Raw genomic sequence first — 22,709 nt, 5'->3', positions numbered from 1 at the left:
CACACACTAGTGGTAGTAGATCAATTATAAATAAAGAGCAGTTTCTTTGAAAAAATAAAATTGATAAACCTTTAGCCAGACTCATCAAGGATAAAAGAGAAAGAACTCAAATATCAGAAACAAAGAGCATGTTTCAACTAACACCATAGAAATACAAAGGATTGAGAATACTATGAAAAATTATATGCCAACAAACTGGACAACCTAGAATAAATGGATAAATTCCTAGAAACAATCTCCTGTGACTGAATCAGGAAGGAGAAAATCTGATTACTACTAACAAAATGGAATCATAATTCAAAAACTCCCAAAAAACCAAAGTCCAGGACCAGATGGCTGCACAGGTGAATTCTACCAAACATCTAAAGTTTATTTATTTATTTTGAAATAGAGTAAAAGAGCACGTACACACGCGTCCAAGTGGGGAAGGGGTAGAGACAGAGAGAAAGTCCCAACAGGTTCTCATGACCTGAGTCAAAACCAAGAGTCAGATGTTTAACCGACTGAGCCACCCAGGTGCCCTGAATTCTACCAAACATGTAAAGAACTGATGCCTATCCTTCTCAAGCTATTCCAAACCATAGATGCGGATGGAATGCTTCCAAATTTATCCTATGAAGCCACATTATCCTGGTATCAAAACCAAAGACACTACAAAAAATGAAAAGTACAGACCAATATCCCTAATGAACATAGATGCAAAAATCATCAACGAAATTTAACATTCCAAATTCAACATTATGTTAAAAGGATCACTCACCACAATCAAGTGGGATATATTTTGGGAATTGCAGGTTCAATACCTGCAAATCAATCAACATGATACACCACATTGACAATATGAAGGATAAAAATCATATGATTATCTCAAAAAAATGCAGAAAAAGTCCTGGGTAAAACTCAACATCTATTCATTATAAAAAACTCTCAACAAAGTGGGTTTAGAGAGAACATATATCAACAAAATAAATCCCATATTGGACAAGTCCACATCTAACATCATAGTCAGCAGTGAAAGACTAAAAGCATTCCTCTAAGATCGGGAAAAAGACAAGGATGTCCACTCTCACCACATTTACTCAACATAGTAGTAGTTGTAGTAGGATTTGTAGTATAAGTCCTAGCCACAGCAATGAGACAAGAAAAAGAAATAAAAGGTATCCAGATTGGTAAGGAAGAAATGCAACTCTCACTATTTGCAGATGACATGATATCACATAGAAAATCCTAAAGACTCTATCAAAACACTATTAGAACTAATGAATGGAGTCAGTAAAGTTGCTGGGTACAGAACAAATATACAGAAATCTGTCACATTTCTATACACTAAGAAAAAAAAAAACTATGAGAAGGACAAATTAAGAAAACAATCCCACTGACAACTGCATCAAAAAAGAATAAAATACCTATGAATAAATTTAACTAAGGACATAAAAGAAGTATACTCTGCAAAGTGTAAGACATCAATGAAAGAAACTGGATAAGACACAAATAAATAGAAATATGTTCTTTGCTCGTGGATTGGAAGAATTGATATTGTTAAAATGTCCATTCCATCCAAAGCAACCTATAGATTCAATGCAATCTCTATCAAAATACAAATAGTAGGGGTGCCTGGGTGACTTAGTCGGTTAAGCGTCCGACTTTGACTTAGGTCATGATCTCGCGGTTCGTGGGTTCGAGCCCCGCGTCGGGCTCTGTGCTGACTGCCAGCTCAGAGCCTGGAGCCTGTTTCGGAGTCTGTGTCTCCCTCTCTCTCTGACCCTCCCCTGTTCACACTGTCTCTCTCTCTCCTAGAGATTAAAAAAAAAAAAAGTATTTTTTTTAGTGTTTATTTTTTGAGAGACAGAGACAGAGAGCAAGTGGGGGAGGGGGAGAAAGAGAAGGAGACACAGAATCTGAAGCAGGCTCCAGGCTCTGAGCTGTCAGCACAGAGCCCGACGTGGGGCTCAAACTCACGAACCATGAAATGGTGACCTGAGCTGAGGTTGGACGCTTAACCGACTGAGCCATCCAGGCACCCCAATACCAATAGGGTTTTTTACAGAACTAAAACAAATACTCCTTAAATTTGGGTGTAACCACCAAAGACCTCAAATAGCCAAAGTAATCTTGAGAAAAAAGAACAAAGCCAAAGGTATCACAATCCCAGACTTCAAAATGTACTACAAAGCTATAATAATCAAAAGAACGTGGTACCGGCACAAAAACGAACACAGAGATCAATAGAGGGAAACAGAGCCCAGAAATAAATCCACACATATATGGTCAATGAATCTACAACAAAGGAGGCAAAAATATACACTGGGTAAAAGATAGTCTCTTCAATAAAAACATCTGGGGGGCTCAGTCGGTTAAGCATCTGACTTTGGCTCAGGTCATGATCTCACGGCTCCTGGGTTTGAGCCCTGTGTCAGGCTGTGTGCTGACAGCTCAGAGCCTGGAGCCTGATTTGGATTCTCTGTCTCCCTCTCTCTCTGCCCCTCCCCCAAACATGCTTGCATGCCCTCTCTCTCTCTCAAAAATAACTAAACGTTAAAAAAAATTTTTTAATGGTGTTGGGAAAACTGGATAGTTAAGTGCAAAATAATGGAACTGGGCCACTTTCATACGCTATACACAAAAATAATGCAAAATGAATTAAAGACCTAAACATAAGACCCGAAATCATAAAACTCCTAAAAGAAACCATACTCAGTAAACTCGTGGACTTAAGCAATATTTTTCTGAATCTGTCTCCTCAGGCAAGAGAAAAGCAAAAATAAACAACTTGTATTACATCAAATTAAAAGCTTTTGTACAGCAAAGAAAACCACCAAGAAGACAAAAAGGCCTACTGATTGGGAGAAGATATTTGTAAATGACATATCTGCTAAGGGGTTAATATCCAAAATATATAAAGAACTCATACAATTCAACATAATAATAATACAATTAAAAAATAGAGGAGCTGAATAGGCATTACTTCAAAGACATACAGATGGCCAATAGACATATGAAAAGATGCTCTACATCAATAATCTTTAAGGAAATGCAAATCAAAACCAAAGTAAAATATCAAATCACAGCAGTCAGAATGGCTACAATCAAAAAGACAAGAAATAACAAGTGCTGGCAAAGGTGTGGAGGGAACCAATTTCTTNGGGGGGGGGGGGGAAGACAGAGAGAGAGCAGAGAGAGAGAATCCCAAGCAGACTCCACACTGCCAACTCAGAGCCTGATATGGGAGTCGAACTCACAAGCCTCAAGATCATGACCTGAGCTGAACCATGAGTTGGACACTTGACAGAGCCACCCAGGCACCACAGGGAACCAATTTCTTGGTGGGAATGTAAACTGGTACAGCAATTGTGGAAAACAGTATGAATGGAGATTTCTTCAAAAATTGAAAATAGAAATACCATATGATTCAGTAATTCCACTTCTGGATTTTACTCAAAAAAAAAAAAACTAATTTGAAAAGAGTACACAATCCTATATTTATTGTAGCATTGTATACAATAACTAAGATATGGAAGCAACTTGAGTGTTCATCGATAGATAAATGGATAAAGCCCTCCTTCCAATTAAGTTGAGAAAACTGAGTATTAATGGTGAATCTCCTTCCTCTTTCCAATAAAATTATCTTCATTTTTACTCATTCAAATTTTCCCTCTAGTGTCTGTTTACTCACTATTCAAAATCAAATACTCAGTTTTTTGACCTACAGTCACATCTTGTGATGAAAATGACTCCATCTATTAATCTCTCTGTTCTGTTTCTCATCTCTCTCAGGATTTCCTCTAGACTACAAATATACTCAAATCTCTCCCATTCTAAAAAAAATACCCTCCTTTGACACTGAGTTACTCTAAGCTAATACTCTTATCTTCCAATTTCCTCTCATGGCCACGCTCTGCATGTTTTCACGTTCCATTCACTTCCCAACATGCTTAAATATAAATTATGTCAACACTACCTCAATAAAATTCTGAGCCATCAGTGACAAAATATAGCTGACAAGGTCCTAACCTTCAGTATATTTAACTTTCTATACCATTCTGCACTTGATATTTTGAGTAGTGGTCAAATATATTTAGAATGAACAAAGTAGTAACTGATGGAAGGAAGGAGGAAAGTAGTTCTTAAACTTGAGTACCCAAGGAATTATAAGTATCCAGAATAATGCCTCCCCCTGATCTTCTACCCCAACTGAAGATGTTTACATCCCAGTTTTCCTGGAACCTATGAATATGTTATGTTATATAGCAAGGAGGGATTAAGGTTGTAGATAGAATTAGGGTATAGCTAATCATCTGGTCTTCAAGTGTGTAGATTTTCCTGGATTATCCATGTAGGCCCAATATAATCACAAAGATCCTTAAAATGAAAGGCCTACAAGTGTGTCAGATTGATGTATGTGGAAAAGACTCAATCAGCCACTTCTGGCTTTGAAGATGGAAGGGGATCAAAAGCCAAGTTGCTGGTAGCATCTAGAAGTTGGAAAGGGCAAGAAAAGAGATTCTGCCCCAGAACTCAAGAAAGGAATCAACCCTGCTTACACCTTGAATTTTAGGACAGCAGGACCCATTTCAGACTTCTGACCTCCAAATATCTAAGATGACTGTTTTTTTTAAGCCACTAAATTTGTACTAATTTGTTATATCAATAGTATTACAATAACTATTTCTTTTTTTGTAATGTTTTATTTATTTTTGAGAGAGAGATAGAGACAGCATGAGCAGGGGAGGGTCAGAGAGAGAGGGAGACACAGAATCCGAAGCAGGCTCCAGGCTCTGAGCCAGCTGTCAGCACAGAGCCCGACACGGGGCTCAAACCCACGAACCGTGAGATCATGGCCTGAGCCAAAGTCGGACGCCCAACCGACTGAGCCACCCAGGCGCCCCTACAATAACCATTTCTAATTTTCCTTTAAAGTAACTGAATCTTGTGACTTTTTCTGTTGAGTCTGATCTATGGAGTGGGGGCTTGGAAATGATGATAGGAAGGAAACCAGGTTCAAATGAGAGTTTTTTATCACTGCAACTACTCTCCTGTTGACCTTCATACTGTCAGCAGTTTGCTTATAATCATATATAAATACTGACATCTATTACCAGAATTAAAACACTTATGAAAACTTAACAGGGTGCATACTTGTTTGGGGAAAAAAGTATAAGGAAAAAGAGAATACCGTGAGATTGTACTCTTCCCCAGTGAGCAGGATAGAAAAGAAAGCTTGTTGGTTTCTGTTAGTTGATAATGGCAGGGGAGAGGAATGTAGGTGAAACAATCTGGCACTAAAAAAAGAAGGGGTCCTAGAGCCAACCCAAACCATACAGTGACACCTAAGGTTAAATATATATTCCTTGGTTACCAGTCTCCAACTATCTAAAGCTTTCATTGAACCACTCAATATGATTTCACCCTCAGTCCAATTATTCCTGATCTGTTTTTCTTGCCCTAAGGTATAGGAAGTAACTAACTCCTGTTATTTGAAGGTAGGAGACTTTCTTGCTAACAAAACAGAAAGGTAGGATGCCTTATTTTGATGGGCAGAGATCATTCCTGCTGTATCAACTTGAAACTCTATAGAGTATTTTCTCATAGGAACATAAAACATATACAGAGGTTGGATTTAGAGAATAGCCTTTTGTGGGTTGACCTGGAGACAGAATTACTTTCCTATTGCATATTGTGTTCTTAGTTCCAGAACGGGAATCAACCTTAAAATGTACATAAGGGAGATGGGCATGGAGGAGGGCACTTGTAGGGATGAGCACTGGGTGTTATATGGAAACCAATTTGACAATAAACTATTTGTAAAAAGAAAAAAAAATGTACCTAAGCCCTTTCTTTCTCCCTTTACTTTCACTGTATTCTGTATTTTCTTAAAGTTTGTTTATTTTGAGAGAGAGAAAGAGAGAGAGAAAATGCTTGTGTGCAAGCAGGAGAGGGGCAGAGACAGAGAGTCCCAAGCAGGCTCCCCACTGTAGCACAGAGCCCAACTCCAGGCTTGAACTCACAGTGAGATCATGACCTGAGCCGAAATCACAAGTTGGACACTTAACCAAATGAGCCACCCAGCACCCCCTTTACTTTCACTTTAAAATCAAGTTATCTTTCCTACCTGCCTAGCATTTCTTGACTTTACTCAGAGTCACAAAGTCAGACTCAACAAATGTAACTTTAGATGTGCCAAAAGAGTTTTATAATCTCTACATCAATGTTTCTCAAACTAGAATCTTTGAATTATTAACCAGATTTTTTCCATTTTGTGAGTTATTTCATTAATCTATAATAAAATAACCATAGTCCAAGTCACCCTGATTGCCACTTATAACTAAATACTGCCATGTGATTCCAGAGCCTGTGTTGTGTTTAGGTTTATGATCTTGCTGGTACTGTGTAACAGCACTCTTGTCTTAGGCAAATGAGAAGAGAAATAGATAATAAATGCTTCTTTCTGGCCATGTGAAAGTCAAATAACACCAGTAAAAGAATGAACAAAGATCTCTTAAAGGTCTAGTAGAGAAAACTGGTCATCATATATGGAACACAACAGTTGATACAGACATGCCAAATTTAGAAGAACCTAAACTGTGGCAGATAGTTCTGTATTTAAGTTTCAAGAGGCAATTTGCAAAGAGTAAGGAAAAAAAATCAAGTAGCACATAGATACTAATTTTATTACTTTATGTTTTTCTACATTTAATATATAAATTTTAGTTTCAAGATTCATGAAGAGGTAAGAGCATAAAGAATTCATATCCAGTGTTAGCTCTTAAACTATGCTTACTATGTTATAGCTTATTGTAATGGTTTTTATACTATTTCATTATAACATTCTAATAAAAATAACTGGAGGAAACTCAAAAATTTGTTTTTTTACTTAAGGTAAGTTCCTCCCAGTAAATACGCTAAATGTACTATGGGCCCTTAGTGCAAGTACTCTATTTTAGGTCTTTCCCACAATCACATCTAGATATTTCAATAGCATCCCAAGTGGTCTCTTTGCCTCTAGTCTCCATCCCCATTGCACACTTTAGTTACATCTTTCACACTGCTATCATAGTTATCTTTTTGTGATTAAAATCTGACCAAGACTTTTTAATGTTAAAATTCAGTTCTCCCATTCCATACCCTTCAGAATAAGTCTGAACTCATTACCATGGTATGTTAAGGCACTCAATATATCCAGCCTTATCTTTCAACTCTTTTGTCTCTTCTCATTCTTTCCTCTGCCCTATCAACCCCTCTAACTGCAGCCAAAGTACTTGCCAAACCTGTAGGTTTCAAAACTTACTAGGTCAAGTTCTCTGAGATTTTGCGTTGTTCCCCCTGTCTAGATGGCTTCCTCTTATTTTATCTTTTTCCCCAGCTATGCTTTTCTTTCATTTCTTTAAAAACATTTCTCTTCCATAAAGAAAATTTCTCTGAGCACCCCCAGTTAAATTAGATATATAAAAATTACTCTAGGCATGCATTTATGTCCTCAACATTATGGTGACTGTCTGATCCTTAATGGTGTCCCCAATTAAAAGACTTTCTTAAAGGTGACATTGGATCTTTCATCTATGTGTCTTCAGCATCTAGCTCAGTGCCTTGCATACAATAGGCATTCAATATATTTTAAAAGTTAACAGGAAGATGGAGTAATTATATCAATTACATTACATTACTCTATTACATTAACATTCTTCAGTCTAAACCTTCATTTAGGAAGAAACCTCCCCACTTGGCCCAGTCAATCCAAATATCGCTGACTGACAAACTGTAGGAGTCTCGGTCTTGCCTCAACCTTCATCAAAAGCAGTCCCATATTATAAATGAATGTTTTTTAAAGCTGTAAATAAGGCGGCTTTTTGGAAGGCAGAATGCACTATCATGTGAACAATGTTACAGTGACTAAATTTCAAGCTAGCCAAGTACAGAAATGGCAATGAAGTTGTATAAAACTGAACCACCACAGAGGTGGTAGCTGGAATTCTGTGCTCTAAGGGCAGGAGATCTTACAGTGCTTGGAGCAAAGAGGAGGAAGAAAAAAAAATATCCTCCTTATTTGTTTCCTTAAGAATAGTTTTAATTTGCCTTTGACATTTTTCTTCCCACTTTCTTTCTGCACACCTCTCCATGTAGTCTCCAATGTCCTTACCTTTTGTCCTTGATGATAGCCCTATCCAAGCCAGGAGTAAGCATTTAGCCTTATCCCTAAAATCCTCCAAAGTAATCTCCTCTCATTATTGCAGAACATAAAGAAGGAAAAGCTAAATCCACACAAATCTGTGAATATCTAACTAGATCTTAACTCTCAGAGTTTTTTGTTAAAAGTACTCTTGGAGAGTTGAATTTCAAGTATTGTAGCACTTGAGATTCTCCATTTTTGTATGGATCTTTTTGTAAGATGGGAAACCTGTCTCATACTGTTTGCTTACCAAGTATATATATAGTAAAGCCCAATCTCATTATTACTTGTTAAATTGAGATTTAATATGCTTTGATGATGAGGTATCTCTGAAACTGTCACGCTTCTTCAACACCAAATTCTTTACGGTTTTTTTTTTAGATGTAGTGAAATGTTTCTTAGTAAGTTTCATTCTTTTAGTACTGTATGTTAAGTCACTGTTTATGTCCAATGAAATATTCAACAGGTACTACATAGTGTGTATTAAAAACTAAAAGTCTCACATAAGTAGCTCCATTAAGTCACTCAGATACAATATAGATCGGATCCTTCAGAAACACTATGCACAGCATAATTCTTTAATAAAGGAATGTATTAACTTAAAAAAAATTCTCACATAGATTTATTTAAATAATCAAATCCAACATTGTAAAACACTGATCATTTCTGGTCTAAATCACACTCTGTTTCCTTTGGACTTATACATTGTTATTGAAGCAACAAAGATTATAGTTATTGTTGGGAAGGAATATTGATTCAAATTACATACTTTAGGTACTAATAAAGTTAATTTGTATATTGGGATATACAAAAGGGAGAGCACCCAGTGGCCTGGCCCACATCACAAATCTAAACCTAAACCAATTTGCAGTTAGGAGAAACACTTGTCAGGGAAACCTAGGATACACCAATCACAGACCTTCAAGTCAGCTTTAGCTAGCTTACCTTACCCTAGAACATAGGACCTGTGAGCCTTACCAGGAAATCCCCAACCTCCCAGCCAATCATGCTGCTTTCATCCTGCTGCCCTAATGCTCTGGAAGACTGACTCCTGCCCAAAATCCCCTGCAAAGAGTGGGTAATATGTTCCCTAACCCATGGATTGTCTCCCTCCAATAAGGACATCAACTCTGTTACTAAATTGTTTTAGTGTTCTCATTTGATACTACCTAATCCTCAAAATTCATATCTAGAAGATGTACCCAGTTTTCAACATAACTTGATTTCATTTGAAATTTTAAAGAAAAATTTTTATCTATTTAGACTATTTGTAATTTCTGACCATAATTAGGCATCTTTATTTTCAAGAAAATACAATGCTACTTAAAATTAATTTTTAATCACTTGTTTTATTAATTAATAAGATAAAAATACCCCCAAATTAAAAACTGACAGCAAAGGCTTATTATTATATTTAAACCTATCACACTGTATTGAAGGAATTTTTCACATTTTACAAGGATGCTGTATCTCGTTTATTATCAGTAATCTGAGAGGTGCTGAGATATTTAAAAATATTTAGTAGTAAGCTTCCAGGCCGATTTCACATTTGGTTCTAATTGATTTTTCTATTTTTTAAAAGTGTATTTATTTGTTTTGAGAGACAGAGCATGTGCACAAGCAGGGGAGGGGCAGAGAGAGAGGGAGAGAGAAAGAATCCCAAGCAGGCTCCACACTGAGAGCATGAGACTTGAACTCACAAACCTCGAGATCATGACCTGAGCTGAAATCAAGAGCCAGACGCTTACCCAACTGAACCACCCAGGTGCCCCTCTAATTTATTTTTTTAAATCTACATTGAGATAATTCACATACCATTAAATTCTTTTGAAGTCTACAATTCTGTGAGTTGTAGTGGATCTATAGAATTGCAAAGCCATCATCATTATCCAATTTTAACACATTTCATCACCTCCCCCCAAGACCCTATACTCATTTAACAATCACTCCCCTTTCCCCCTGCCCCTAGTCCCTTGCAGCCAGTAACCTACTTTCTGTCTCTATGGATTTGCCTTTTCTAGCAATTTCCTATTGATGGAATGATAAAATATGTGGCCTTTGTGTCTGGGTTTTTTCACTTAACAATATTTTCATGCTTCAAGATACACATTGAACTATGTATCACTATTTTCTTCTTTTTTAAATGTTTTTATTTATTTTTGAGAAAGAGAGAGGGCGCACATGTGGGGGAGAGGTAGAGAGAGGGAGAGAGGGAGAGGGAGAGGGAAAGAGAGAGAGAGAGAGAGAGAGAGAGAGAGAGAGAGAGAGTCTGAAGCAGGCTCCAGGCTCTGAGCTGTCAGCACAGAGCCCAAAAGGGGGCCTGAACTCACAAACCATGAGATCATCACCTGAGGTGAAGTCTGACACTTAACCAACTGAGCCACCCAAGCACCCGTTATTTTTTATTAACTAATACTATTCCATCATAAAGATATACCACATTTTATTTATCCCTTTATCAGCCGATGGACATTTGGTTATATCCACTTTTTAGCTATTATGTTACTCTGAAGATTCATATATACAAGTTTTTATGTGAAAATGCTCAAATGTATTTATAGCTAAAACATTTGTGCATAGTTCACTATGTACCAAACACCATCTTAAAATAATTTTTTTAAATATTTATTTATATTGGGGGGGGGGGCAGAGAGGCATGGAGACAGACTCTGAAGCAGGATTCAGCAAAAATCCTGATGGGGGGCTCAAACTAATGAACCACAAGATCATGACCTGAGCCAAAGTCGGACACTTACCCGACTGAGCCACGCAGGCACTCCAAACACCATCTTAATTTAGGGTCAAAATGATGTTCTTAGCATAAAATATAGTTCTCTAAACCACATCAACTTGTCTTGATCACAAAATGAGATTCTGAACTGGCAAAATATAGAAAGGAGTAATTTAATTTTTATGCAAACAATATAAAATAACATTTGGTTGACTTGGTCTCCAAATTACCTATTCCAAGCAGAACATATAAACATACATTCTGAATATAAAATCTGGACCAAAGCATTTACAATTTAATTAGACTAATAAAATGGCATACACTGTGTTAGAGCCAGTATCCCTAGCAAATTATAAAATTCCATGATAAAGTTCCAAAAATCTGAAAACGCACACTCATTATTAATAAACATAAGCATATGTACCAATCTATGTTAACTATACTTATTCACACATAAATTTGAATTAACCCTGGTACTCAGGTTTTTATAATTATATGGCTTCACTGATACATTCATATATCAGTCTTGGGGTTTTGGAGTGATGACAACCAAGAAAGGATTCTTGAAGACGTCTTTAGTGCAAAAAGGTGATTTTATTAAAGCAGGGGCACGGGGCAGAAAGAGCTGCACTGGGGTTGTGAAGAATGACTGGTTACATACCTTCAGATTGGGAGGGAGTTAGGGACAGCTTAAGTCTCTACGGAATTTTGGAAGCAAGGTTTCCAGGATCTTGAGGGGCTAGCTATTTTTAGGAAAACATCATTTATTACCGTTTAGTAATAAACAGTAAAACCTCAGTCATGAGACCCTTCAGATGTATATCAGGGGCCATATGCTTGGAGTATAATTGCCAACATACACTTTGGGGGTTAAAGATAAAGGAGGTTTGCAAAGGAATTTTTATGTTTAAAGAGACTCACAGGATCCTGGGCAGGAGGTGGTCAGGATAATGTTAAACCAAGATTTCTTTTTGCCCCCCCAGCAAAATGTCATCACCAAGGCAGCTGAGCTCCTAGAGGAAGGTCTGCCTGTCTCAAGGATTTGTCAATGGGCTGTAGGCAGTAAAGGAATTTAATTTGTCATTTGCCTTAGTTTGCCACATCACCATGGCAAGCACTTAACCCCCTTACATCCTGATGAGAGTGATATTAGGGCTCCAGGAAATAGAATCTATAGGTTTCTGGAGATTAGGCTATGGATAAGATTGTCTTTTCCTTGAAGTTTATCAAATTATCCATAAACTGAAGGAGATTCCTGTCTGGCATGACTGTGATCTCTATTAGTCAACCATTTGCTTTCCGAGGAATATCACACATATCCTACCTGGTGGGGTGCCAGGGGTGGGGGTGGGGGTTCTGTTAGCCTTTACTTTATCCTCAGCTTGCCCCACACTCCCTCATCATTAGGACTTTGACACACCTTCACTAGTTATTACTTATTTCATGGCTACTTTTATACTAATACTTTTGATCCTTCATATTTTTCTTATGCTGTACACCAATTCATGCAAGACATGATCTACCATAATTAGAAAGTTCTTGAGACTTCAATATAATATTCACTAAGAAGGATTTTTAAAAACTCATCTTTTCAATATTTTTGTATTAATTTTTGTATTATTTTTTACTGTAAATGTTTCTTTCATATATAAAACCTTTTTAGCACTTTGTAGACTGCAATATAAAAAACATATCTTTATTTTTATCAGGCAGAGACATTTCAATCACTGTAATTCAAATAGTCAAAGGAATGAAAGTCAGTTTTAACCTTATTAGCAGCTGTAAAGTGAGTTCTAATACTAGGTAAGTGAATAGTGTAGTGTCTTCAAGTTTCAGCTAATCCTAGGCTCCCTCCTAAAGTATCAAAATGCTTCTAGGCCACGTTTCTTTGAATGGTAACCCTAACAAAATTGAGTAGAATCATTAAGTTTGCTAGTGTAACTACAAACAAACAAATAGAAAGTCTAGTCAACCAACAAATCTACTTTGTTGCCAAATAGAAATTTGGGATTACACAATCACTTGTCTCCAAGCATATATAATCCAGACTTTCATATATTAGGATTTATTTATATGTCATCATTTCCTTATGCAATCTTGACAATGATCAATATAAAAATATAGTGCCACCATTATTAAACAAAGGTTTCATTTCAGATGACAAAGTATGTTTGCAGGTCAGGGAAAGTCATAAAGTGGATTTCTTCATCTTCTAAGCAAAACTCCATTGCAACAAAAATTTCTGTATAACAGTTTTCCAGCCCCAAATGGCTGTCCACTTATTTAAAGATGGTGTTGGATGCCATAAGAAATATTGCTGCAAAGGAAGAATTTAGAAAATTCCTTTTGGTCACTGGGTGATATTTTACTTGGAATACTAAAAAAGGCATAAATAATTAGGGCCGCAAATATGTACTTGTTGCACTAGCAGGCAAATTAATGTTGGCTAATAGTCAAAGGACTAAAAAATAATCAAACAGCTTAGTGGTCGAGAGTGTGAGCTTTGAGGTCAGACAGCCCAGGATTCAATCCTAATTCTACTACCTAACAATTTTATGACCTTAGGTGTTTCATCTATATAATGGGGATTTGATGAGAAAAAAGAATTAAAAGACCCCAAACATAGTACTTCAAATAACCAGTATTAACACTTATTAATAAGAAATTTACACAGTATTTTTAATTTCATCTTAGGTTATTACTTTCATTTTGCAGTTCTTCCACCACATCTTATTTGTAAAGGTGTGTATTAAATAAAAATGATACAGTATAACCTAAGTTACCCGAATACTTGGGAAATGAGTCATCTGGATAGGTAAGTTTTCCATAGGGTACGTTTATAGGCAGAGTAAAAAAAATAAATAAATAAATAAACGAACAGGATAAAACTATTTCCTAAACCTATTATGTACTTCCATACCTTTTAAATGAGAATATACTGGTAGTAATTAAACTTTTTTTAATGAATCACTACTATTATAAATATAAATTATAATTGTATGTTAAAATTTCACAATCCTTTCAAGGCTTACCAACAGGAATAAGCCCACTGGACTTTATCTAAAATTTTTTATCATTAAGTTCATGGATAGAATCCAGGTAATATGCGAACTCAGTTGGGGAAGAAAAATGACTGCTTTATTTTTACTAATCTCGAACTGAAATGTAGCATTTTCCTCCATTTTGAATGTAAGAAGCAAACAGGTATACCTATGTCTGTGTATCACCAACAGGAATGAGATACTTTATATCACATTACAACTGTTGCTAAGAATTTTATTTTAGACATTTAAAAATATTAAACATCATTTTGAGAATAATTCACCAGATTGCCAAAATGGTCTGTGGCACAAAAAAAGTTAAGAACTCTGACATCAAATTTGTTCCAGTCTGCTGTGCTTTGTTAACTCAGAGCATTAACGTGTTCCCTTATACTTTCATACTGAAGCTTGTTTAGATCAGGGTAATACAAACTGGCTTATTTGGGACTTTTCTTTAGGGACCTCCTGGATCCTGTGAGTTCCCTTTGCGTCTGTAGCAATGTTTCCTACCACTCTTGTACATTGGCTTCTGAAAGAACAAAACAGAGGGAGAAATAAGTAAAAAAAAGAAAAAAAATTAGATTCAGAGACACTGAAAGAAGAAATATAAAACATCCTCCTCTCCTACTTTCTGAATTAAAAGACAATATCAAACTCCACCTGGTAAATACAGTGAAGTTAACTGCATGGGTCCAAATTCTACTTCTGCCATTTATTAGCTGGGTGACCTTGGGACAGTAAATCTCCCTGTGTATCAGTTTATTTATAAAAGTAATTAATACACACAGTACCTGACACATGACAAGTTCATAAACATTATCTATATTTATGATTATTCTTATACATTTGTTTCACATTCTGGCCAGTTAATATCTGGCTGGTTACATTAATAACTTATGTTTACACAGCACTGTAGTCTACAGTGCCCTTTCACACACATTATGACATAGGAACCACACAATAACCCTGTGAAAAAGGACAGCTATTATTATGTATAGTTCAGTGTTGAAGAAACTAAGATGCTAAGTAACCACACAGTATCACACAAATGAGAATACAGCAAGAACTCAAACCTGGATTTCTCCATCCCCCACAATTGCCTAATTCTGTGTTTCTACCGTATTAGACTGGTTAAAACAGAGAACAAAGATTATTCTGGGAGAAGGGAAATAAGCCATCTGATGAACTTTAGTACTCTGCTACTCACAAGGTTGTCCTCTAACCAGAATAATTTCTATCACCTGGGAGCCTGTTAAAACCACAGAATCTCATGCTTCACCAGGGCCTACTAAATCAAAACCTGCATTCTGAACAAAATCCTTGGGTGATTCACACAGATACTACTTTGAAAAGCACTGTTTCACTAATTGCTCTAGTGACACTCATTCTGGTCACTTAAACAGTATACATTAGCCCATTCATCACTAACCTATTTTAGTTTTTATTAAGTAATACTTTATTGTAACAAGAAAGAACTTGCTTTTTTTTTTCTTGAGTACATTCTAAAAATGAGTTTACATACATGTATTTTTTAAAGCATTTTGGATTTTTTTCTTTTTAAGATATAGTGAGTGCACGCACGAGCAGGGGATAGTGGCAAAGGGGGAGAGAAGAAGGAGAGAGGCAGAGAATCCCACACAGGCTCCATGTTCCATGCAGGCTCTATCCTACAATTCTGGGATCAAGAGCCTAGCCAAAACCAAGAGACTGAGCAACCCAAGCGCCCTAAGTTTGTATTTTATTAATTCTTTAAAATATTCACTTCACGGTGGCTCAGTCAGTTAAACGTGGGACTTAGCCCGGGTCATGATCTCCCGGTTGGTGGGTTCAAGCCCCGCCTCCGGCTCGGTACTGACAGCTCAGTGCCTGGAGCCTGCTTCCAATTCTGTCTGTCTGTCTCCTCCCTTTCTTCCCTCCCCACCCTCCACTCGTGCTCTTTCTCAAAAATGATTAAACCGTAAAAAAATTTTTTTAAATATCCACTTCACTTAGAAAGTAATGTTAGAAAACTTTAAACACGTCAGCGCTTACCTTTATTCCTTTTAAAAATTAAATGTACTACCCTTCGCCTCAAGGATGCACTAGACAGCAAAACCACCCTCTCCATATTTTACAGCGGGTAGATTAAAACATGCCAATCCTACCCTTATAGGTGCCCCCCCCGCCGCCAGATATTTGTTAAGTAATGAGTTTTCATGACCCAAAACTCGAATTTCTTAGGTTTTGAAACTTTGTGGATCTAGAAATGGAAACATCATCAGGAAGAAAAAGGTATTAAGCCAATTCCCGTACCTCAACCTTGGAGGATGGTGAAACGCAAGTAACTAGCCCGCCCCTATTCCCCTATCCCCCAAATTAATCAATTCACTGTTGAGTTTGAGTTCTAGGCTGCTGTCATTCTGGGAACCAGTGTATGAGTCCACGCTTCTAAGTTCTGATCCTCTAGGTCAGAAATGCGCTATACTTTGTCACGTGATAGCGCTGATCAGCGGTTCGCCTGCTTCTATTTAAAATGACTGTTTTCATTCTGAGAGGTGCCTCCTCCCATTGGTTAACCGGACCGGCCGGGCAGGCAAGTGAAATATCCCTCACCTGCTTCCCCGAAAACTTCAAAAACCCGGGTCAACCTGGGCTAAAGTTATCTAGTAATTAGTTCGTGGTACCTCCCCACCGCACATTCCTGATTGGGCGCGTGAGAGACGGATGCGTCGGCGCGCGCTCTAACCAGTCCGGGGAATTCCATTTCCTCTCCCTCCCACCAGCACAAGCATTCAGGGGCGGTGCTTCCCGGCGACGGCCCGCCCCAACTCAAGCCGGTGCCTAATGCATCTCGCGAGAATTTGTGGGTTTGGGGGCGGGCCCCCATCAGGAAGAGCGCACAAAACTGCCCTTAAGTCATTGCAGAGCTATAGCTCCTGTTAGCCAGCCACGAGGTTCTCGCGAGACCCGTCGCCTCAATACCAAGTGAGGAAATTGGGGGACGCTGCTGGGAGGGGCGTGGGGCTCAACCGCGCAGCTGCCGCTTCCATTACCTTCCTCCCATGGTCTCCTTCCGGTTCTCGATGCTTCTCTGAGTCTGAGGGTTTCCGCCGTTCGTCCACCCTTCCCCCCAGCCCATGACCCGCCTCCGGCCCCCGCCCTCCCAGTCCAATCTCCGATCTGTTTAGTAAGAAGGTGCTGTTCCGAAAAGAAGGAAATGGGGGTAGCATAGATAAATTCGGCCCTGGACGTAGGAAGTAATCCGTCCCCCTTCACCCTTAGATTGGTCCTGTGCTCGCGACGGCGGCGTTGGCGGACTGATACGCGGCGGTGAAGAGGCAGGAGGAGGGGGGAGGGGCGGAGCGTGGCAGCTGGCAGTAGTTCCGTCAGAGCGGACATCTTGTGGCTGTGTCGTGCGCGTGAGCCCCGTAGGGCCGGGGAGGCACCAGCTGCCGCGCGGGGAGGAGGCCGAGGCCGCAGCTTGAGGGAGGCCCCGGCCCCTCTGTACGCGTGGGTGTGGACGGCTAGGGGAAGGGAAGGGAGGCCGGCCCACTGGCCGGCCGGGTAAGAGGGGAATACAGGCCTTGGTTGGCTTGAGTGACCAGCCTGTTGGGTGGGGTAGGGTGAGAAGGCTAGAGAAGCCGGGGCCTCTGTTGCTTAAGGGGTGGGGGAATGGGCGCGTCCTCGCGCCTAAGCCGGAGCCTCAGGGGCAGCACAGGCGCGTGGTGGCGGTGGCTGGGCGGGCGCGTGCGGGAGCGCGCTGGAAGGCGGAGTGTACGGTGGCGTCAGGGGCCGACACAGAATAGCCCTAGCTGCGGGGACAGCTACATAGATCGAGCCTTTCCTCTTTTATTTCCTTCCCCTCCCTGGTCGCACCTTTGAGCAGAAACCGAAAGAAGTCCGGAGTCTCCTGTTTCCCCCTCCCCCCTAGCCTTTCTTTGCCCTAGTGACGCCGGCATAGCGCCGACTAGGCCCCGGCTCCTCCTCTGCTGGGCTCCGGACCCTGCCCCGCACCCACCCCTTTCTCCTACGCCTCTTCCTCTCCCACCCGGGTTTCTTCCTTTCGAGAGGTCGGGAAGTCAAACTTGTAGCCGCCCCTCCGCTCTTCCCGTCACCTTCTCCTCCTCTTCGGGCCGAAGCACGGCAGAGAGGTTGTTGGTGGCTTTGCCACGCCACCCCACCCACCCCGGCTCGCAACCGTTTTAAGGGACCTGGATTCATCAGGGTCTCTTCGGGGCCTGTGCGAGTGCTGATCTGCTCCGTTTTTGCAAAAGGCGCCTGTGTCTGGCAGAGCCGGTGTGAGACGAAGAGACCATCTTTCCCTGCTGCCCGAATAATCAAGAGTTTTGGCCGGACCTTTGAGCACACACCGAGAGAGTGAGGAGCCAGACGAAAAGCACAGACTATGGCGCTGAAACGGATTAATAAGGTAACCCTGGGGGCTGAAGGGAATAGGATCGTAGGAGAAAAGGAAGGTTCAGTACCAGAGGAAAGCGTGGGGGTGGGGAGGAAGTATAATTATGAAAACGTCCCTCTTTGGGTCACTTCTGTTGGGGGATGGGAAACGCAGATCTTCTTTAAAGGAGGGAGGCTTAAAGCTAGAGAACGGAACACTTGTGGTGAATGGTGTTATCCTGAGTACGTTTCAGTGGAATCGGTGCAAATTAGAGGTGGGGGAGTGTAATTTCGGGCTCCTCGGTTCTGCTTCTAAAAGAAGAGTTAGTCTTGTTTGAGGTCGGAATTGCCGAGACACGCTCCAGCAGATGTCATGGCGCTTCCTATTCTCGGTGCTTAAAAACTTCAATTATAAGATCAAGGTTCTTAGTCTTTCTACTGGGAAGAATCATAGGAAACTCAGGGGAGAAGAACGTATAAATCTGGCGGGTCCCGAACTTATTTGGGGGTCGGTATATAAGTCTCTTGGCTGAAAAGTAGTGAATGATCAGCCTAGCCAAACAATCGGCTGGGGACAGGTTACACAAGAAAAAGTGGGGTTGGGAGTAGATGGGCTGACACTGTTACCGCTTCCTGTGTTTTGTAGTTGAGGCTTCTCACCCGAAGCTATTTATCTGAGGGACACCGGGAACTGATGTAAAAGGCTTCTGGAAGCTCCCTTCTTTTGGGGGGTGGGGGGCGGACTAGGGGTGTGATGGCAGTAAGGGAAGGCTAGGTGTACCTAATTTTGCCTCGGCTCATTTAATAACACTTTCGGGGAAGGATGTTTCGCTACCTAAAATGTGGTTTGATACTAAACTCTCCATAGAAGTTGAAAAAAATAGGTTTTCGAGGCTTGGGGGTGAGCGGAACCTCCACCTCCGGTGGTTTAGTCTCATTTTCTTGCTCTAACTTCTATCCCGCATTTTAAGATGGCGGCTGCTTTAACTGGTTCAGGCTCTTTCCGGCATCTCCTTTTCTAATAATATAAAATAATATCCTTTGTTAAGTGTTAACTTTTACATCAGATTGTACATAGCTCTTAAGACGTCCTGCTCAAGACTTTATCTATATTCAGACTCTCAGACTGTATTTCCCTTTTTTGTAACTTGTGTATGTGTGGTGTGTTTGGTTCTTGCACAATCGAGGAGGGTGGAGTATTTACAGCTAACTTGAAAAAAATGTCATGGAATAAATTCAGCCTTACTAAAACTAGGAGACAGAGGAGGTTGTGGGTTAGAAACTTTGGATTTGATGGGTTACTGTATTTAAAAGGGTTCTGGCTGGAAGGAATGACAAGGACTTGGCATTACTAAGTAGACTTGATGCTGCCTAATTTTGATTTATTTAATACGTGTGACTTTGGAGTTTATTTGACAAGATGAAGGTTCAGACCTTCACCGAATGTATCGAGGCTGAAATCTTGAATTTTGTTTTAGTCCATCATTGCATTGTCATTGTGTGTTTATGTGAAATATAAACTTAAATCTTTGTGATTTTGAGAGTATGGAAAAGGAGAGAGAAAAATTTTCAACAGTTAACATGTAAAGCACAAAGGATTAAGCATCTCTTTGACTACTTCGAAGACAACCAGTACATTGGAAAAGCATAGTTAATACAAAGAATGTAACATTCAATACAAATCAAAACCCTTGATCTATGAGAATTAGTTCAGGCTACTAAGATGTGGAGTAGTTTCAAATCCGTAGCTTTTTATGCATGTGAAACTTCAAAGGAAGGTCTCATTGATTTTTTTTCTTTTACAGGTGATACGCAGCTGCTGTGACACCACTTTAATTATTTAAAAGCTCTAGAGAGGCAGTGTAATGGTTAAGAATGTGAACTTTGGAGCAGAAATGCTCCAGTAGAACTCTAGGACTGGGCAAGTTATTTGTATGACTCTATAAAATGAGTATTTGTTATGTATGAACAATAGTTGAGTGCCTGGTAGGTTCTAGATGCTAGGAATGCAGTAGTGAGCAAAACAGATTGAGGTTCCTAGATTTTATTTATTCAGTCATTTATTTTAGAATTAAAGAGTTTAATGTGTGCCTTTGAACAGGCATATGGCACTCAGATTATTACTCTTCAAAAACTTGTTAAAGAACTTTCCTAGTTTAATACTCTTCGTTAGTATCAGATTGTCTTCTCTTGTAAATGTTTTGAAGATAGGTGTAATACATTAGCTGGACGTAATACTTTCCAAATTGGAAAAAACTGTTTATGTAGGACCGTTGATTCAATGTACAGAAAGTTTTTAGGCATGTGGCTTGGTATTGAATCACATGGTGAAACTTAAAAAAAAAAAAAAAAAATCCCAGCTACAAAGAGAACTCTGTTCTTTTTTTTTATTTTCTTTTTTTTTTTAATAGTTTATTGTCAAATTAGTTTCCACATAACACTCAGTGCTCATCTAAAGAGAACTCTGTTCTACAAATATAGTAGGCATTGGTATTAGTATGGTATTTCTTGTGTACCCCTTTTTTTTTAATGTCTGGAGCCCCCAAATTCCATATACTAAGATACTTGGATTCCTTGTTGATGCTTCATTGAAATGCTTGTTGTTGGGAATACTTTTAGCCAGTGTTAGTTCATTTGATGAAGCTTTTGGATTTGTTTTTTCCTAAAGCTTACGTTAAAATATTTTGAGTATTTCTTAGACCAGACAGCCTTTTCAAACTATTTGTTTCTCGCTGCATTATTTAATAAGCTGTAGTATGGTTTTACAAGGCTATTTATTAAACAACAAGAATGAAAAATGGGAACTCCCAAGTTGATGAGTGGTGTTTGAGGACCAAAGGCAATTATATTACTCTCATTAAACAAAAATAACTACAGTGGTTACTTGTATTTTGGGGAAATTTAAAAAGAACTTTACGTAAAATATGTGAGCCAAGCCTAGAAGAGTAGCTCATGTTTTGAGTGTTTGCAGTGTGTCAGAACTGTTTGAAACACTTGTATTAACTTACTTAATATTACAACTCAAGGAAGTAGGGTAAATTATTATCCCCATTTGGGAGGTTAGAAACCTGAAGCACAGAAAGATTAAAAACCAAAACAAAAACCTACTCCTAGTCTCTGATGGCAGAATTAGGATTAGAACCTGGACAGCCTGGCTCCACTGTGTGTCTTAACTGTCACGTCTTCTTTTAGGTTTTTAGTATTCAAAAAGGTTTTCTTTTGCATCATTCTGCTGCTAGTAATAGCTAGGACTTAACATGTAGTCTGCACCAAACTGTGCCTAAACCCTTCATGGAAATCAGCTCATTTAATCCTCAACAACAATTCTGTGAGATGCTCTTTATCATTATGTTTTATGCATGAGGAAACTGGCACAGAGAGGTTACTTGTTACACAGCTAGTAAATGACTGAGGTTCAGATCAGACAGTCTACCTCAAGAGCTTTAAGCTTTTAAATTCCATGCTGTACTGCTGATCTGAACCATTTATTTCTATTTTATCAGGTGAATGAAGGTCATTTTAGTTTTGCTATCTGCAATAAGCCTCTGCTCTCCTCTCCCACTTCACTTTTAAATAATGGGGATTTCACTTTATTCTTAGGTTATAGCTAATTTGTGAATTAAGATCATCGCTAACATAAGTTTTGAAAGCAGGAGTGAATGTTCTTTTTGGTTGAGCTCTTAAAAGACTGGGAGCTGCCATGTTCCAACTAATTGCTGTGGGTATTTTAAAATACATTTGTCCCTAAAGAGCTTATAGGTTTTGCAGGTGTTTCTTTAGGATCCTCAAGGCTCTTCTGTAGCCAACTAAATTTGTGGGACAGTTGTGTGACTCATGGATACTGATCATGATGACCTTGGTGTTTAATGTATTAAGAGTGACTTATCTTGACACTTTTCATCATCCTGCTCCTTTGCAGTGTTAATTCTAGTTTTTGTTGTTCCTTGTTGATGCAACAAGTAAAAAGTTGAACACTCTTATTAGCACTGGGGGAAAAGCTACTTACTAAATATGTTACTAGATTATATGTTATTTAACTCATGGATTTCATTTGTGTATACAGTAAATTCTTGAAAATTTTCCAAATACTTTTACTGTAATGATTCCTTTCTAGTAAAGAAAACAGTAGGTTCCTAATACTGACAAAAAAATGTTTTCAGATTAAGATCTTAAATCTTAGACTTTTGCATTCCATAATATGTTCTTGTTCGTGGATTTTGACATGAATTGCATTTATATATCAAGAAATTGAGCAGAGTTCTCAAGGAATATAGTATATGGGATCTTACCAGATATATGGAATCATTTTCTCTGGAACAGGCATAATTTTGAGATGTCCCTTGGGTGATTCTGAAGCCTCCCTCTGGTTAAGATCCACAAACATCGGGATAATCATTCA

At 39.0% G+C, this 22,709-nt stretch overlaps 2 protein-coding genes across 5 annotated transcripts in view; one reads left to right on the top strand and one right to left on the bottom strand.

Moving 5' to 3' along the window:
- Positions 1-14,157: 14,157 nt before the first annotated feature.
- On the bottom strand, positions 14,158-18,136 carry LOC144224646 (uncharacterized). Its single transcript, XM_077755718.1, has 3 exons — positions 17,858-18,136; positions 16,969-17,521; positions 14,158-14,465 (listed from the first exon to the last, which is right to left on the bottom strand). The coding sequence occupies exons 1-3, from the start codon at positions 18,134-18,136 to the stop codon at positions 14,443-14,445; spliced, it is 855 nt and encodes a 284-aa protein (XP_077611844.1). The 3' UTR covers positions 14,158-14,442.
- UBE2D3 (ubiquitin conjugating enzyme E2 D3) overlaps positions 16,784-22,709 on the top strand; it is a 28,541-nt gene continuing 22,615 nt past the window's right edge. Inside the window, exons 1-2 of one of the 4 annotated variants that reach the window (XM_077755759.1) lie at positions 16,784-16,900; positions 18,190-18,344. In XM_077755759.1, coding sequence (XP_077611885.1) covers positions 18,321-18,344 — 24 coding nt within the window. In that variant the 5' untranslated portion in view covers positions 16,784-16,900; positions 18,190-18,320. Of the gene's footprint in view, positions 16,901-17,086; positions 17,111-17,166; positions 17,254-17,328; positions 17,420-18,189; positions 18,345-22,709 lie in introns of those variants that run through there. The other 3 variants (XM_077755761.1, XM_077755760.1, XM_077755758.1) reach the window with 3 other exon arrangements.

Source organism: Crocuta crocuta, unplaced genomic scaffold (assembly GCF_008692635.1).
Source record: "Crocuta crocuta isolate KB4526 unplaced genomic scaffold, BGI_CrCroc_1.0 scaffold92, whole genome shotgun sequence".
Classification (NCBI taxonomy): Eukaryota; Metazoa; Chordata; class Mammalia; order Carnivora; family Hyaenidae; genus Crocuta; species Crocuta crocuta.
The sequence above is the reverse complement of the archived record's forward strand: the minus strand, read 5'-3'. Positions and strand labels throughout refer to the sequence as shown.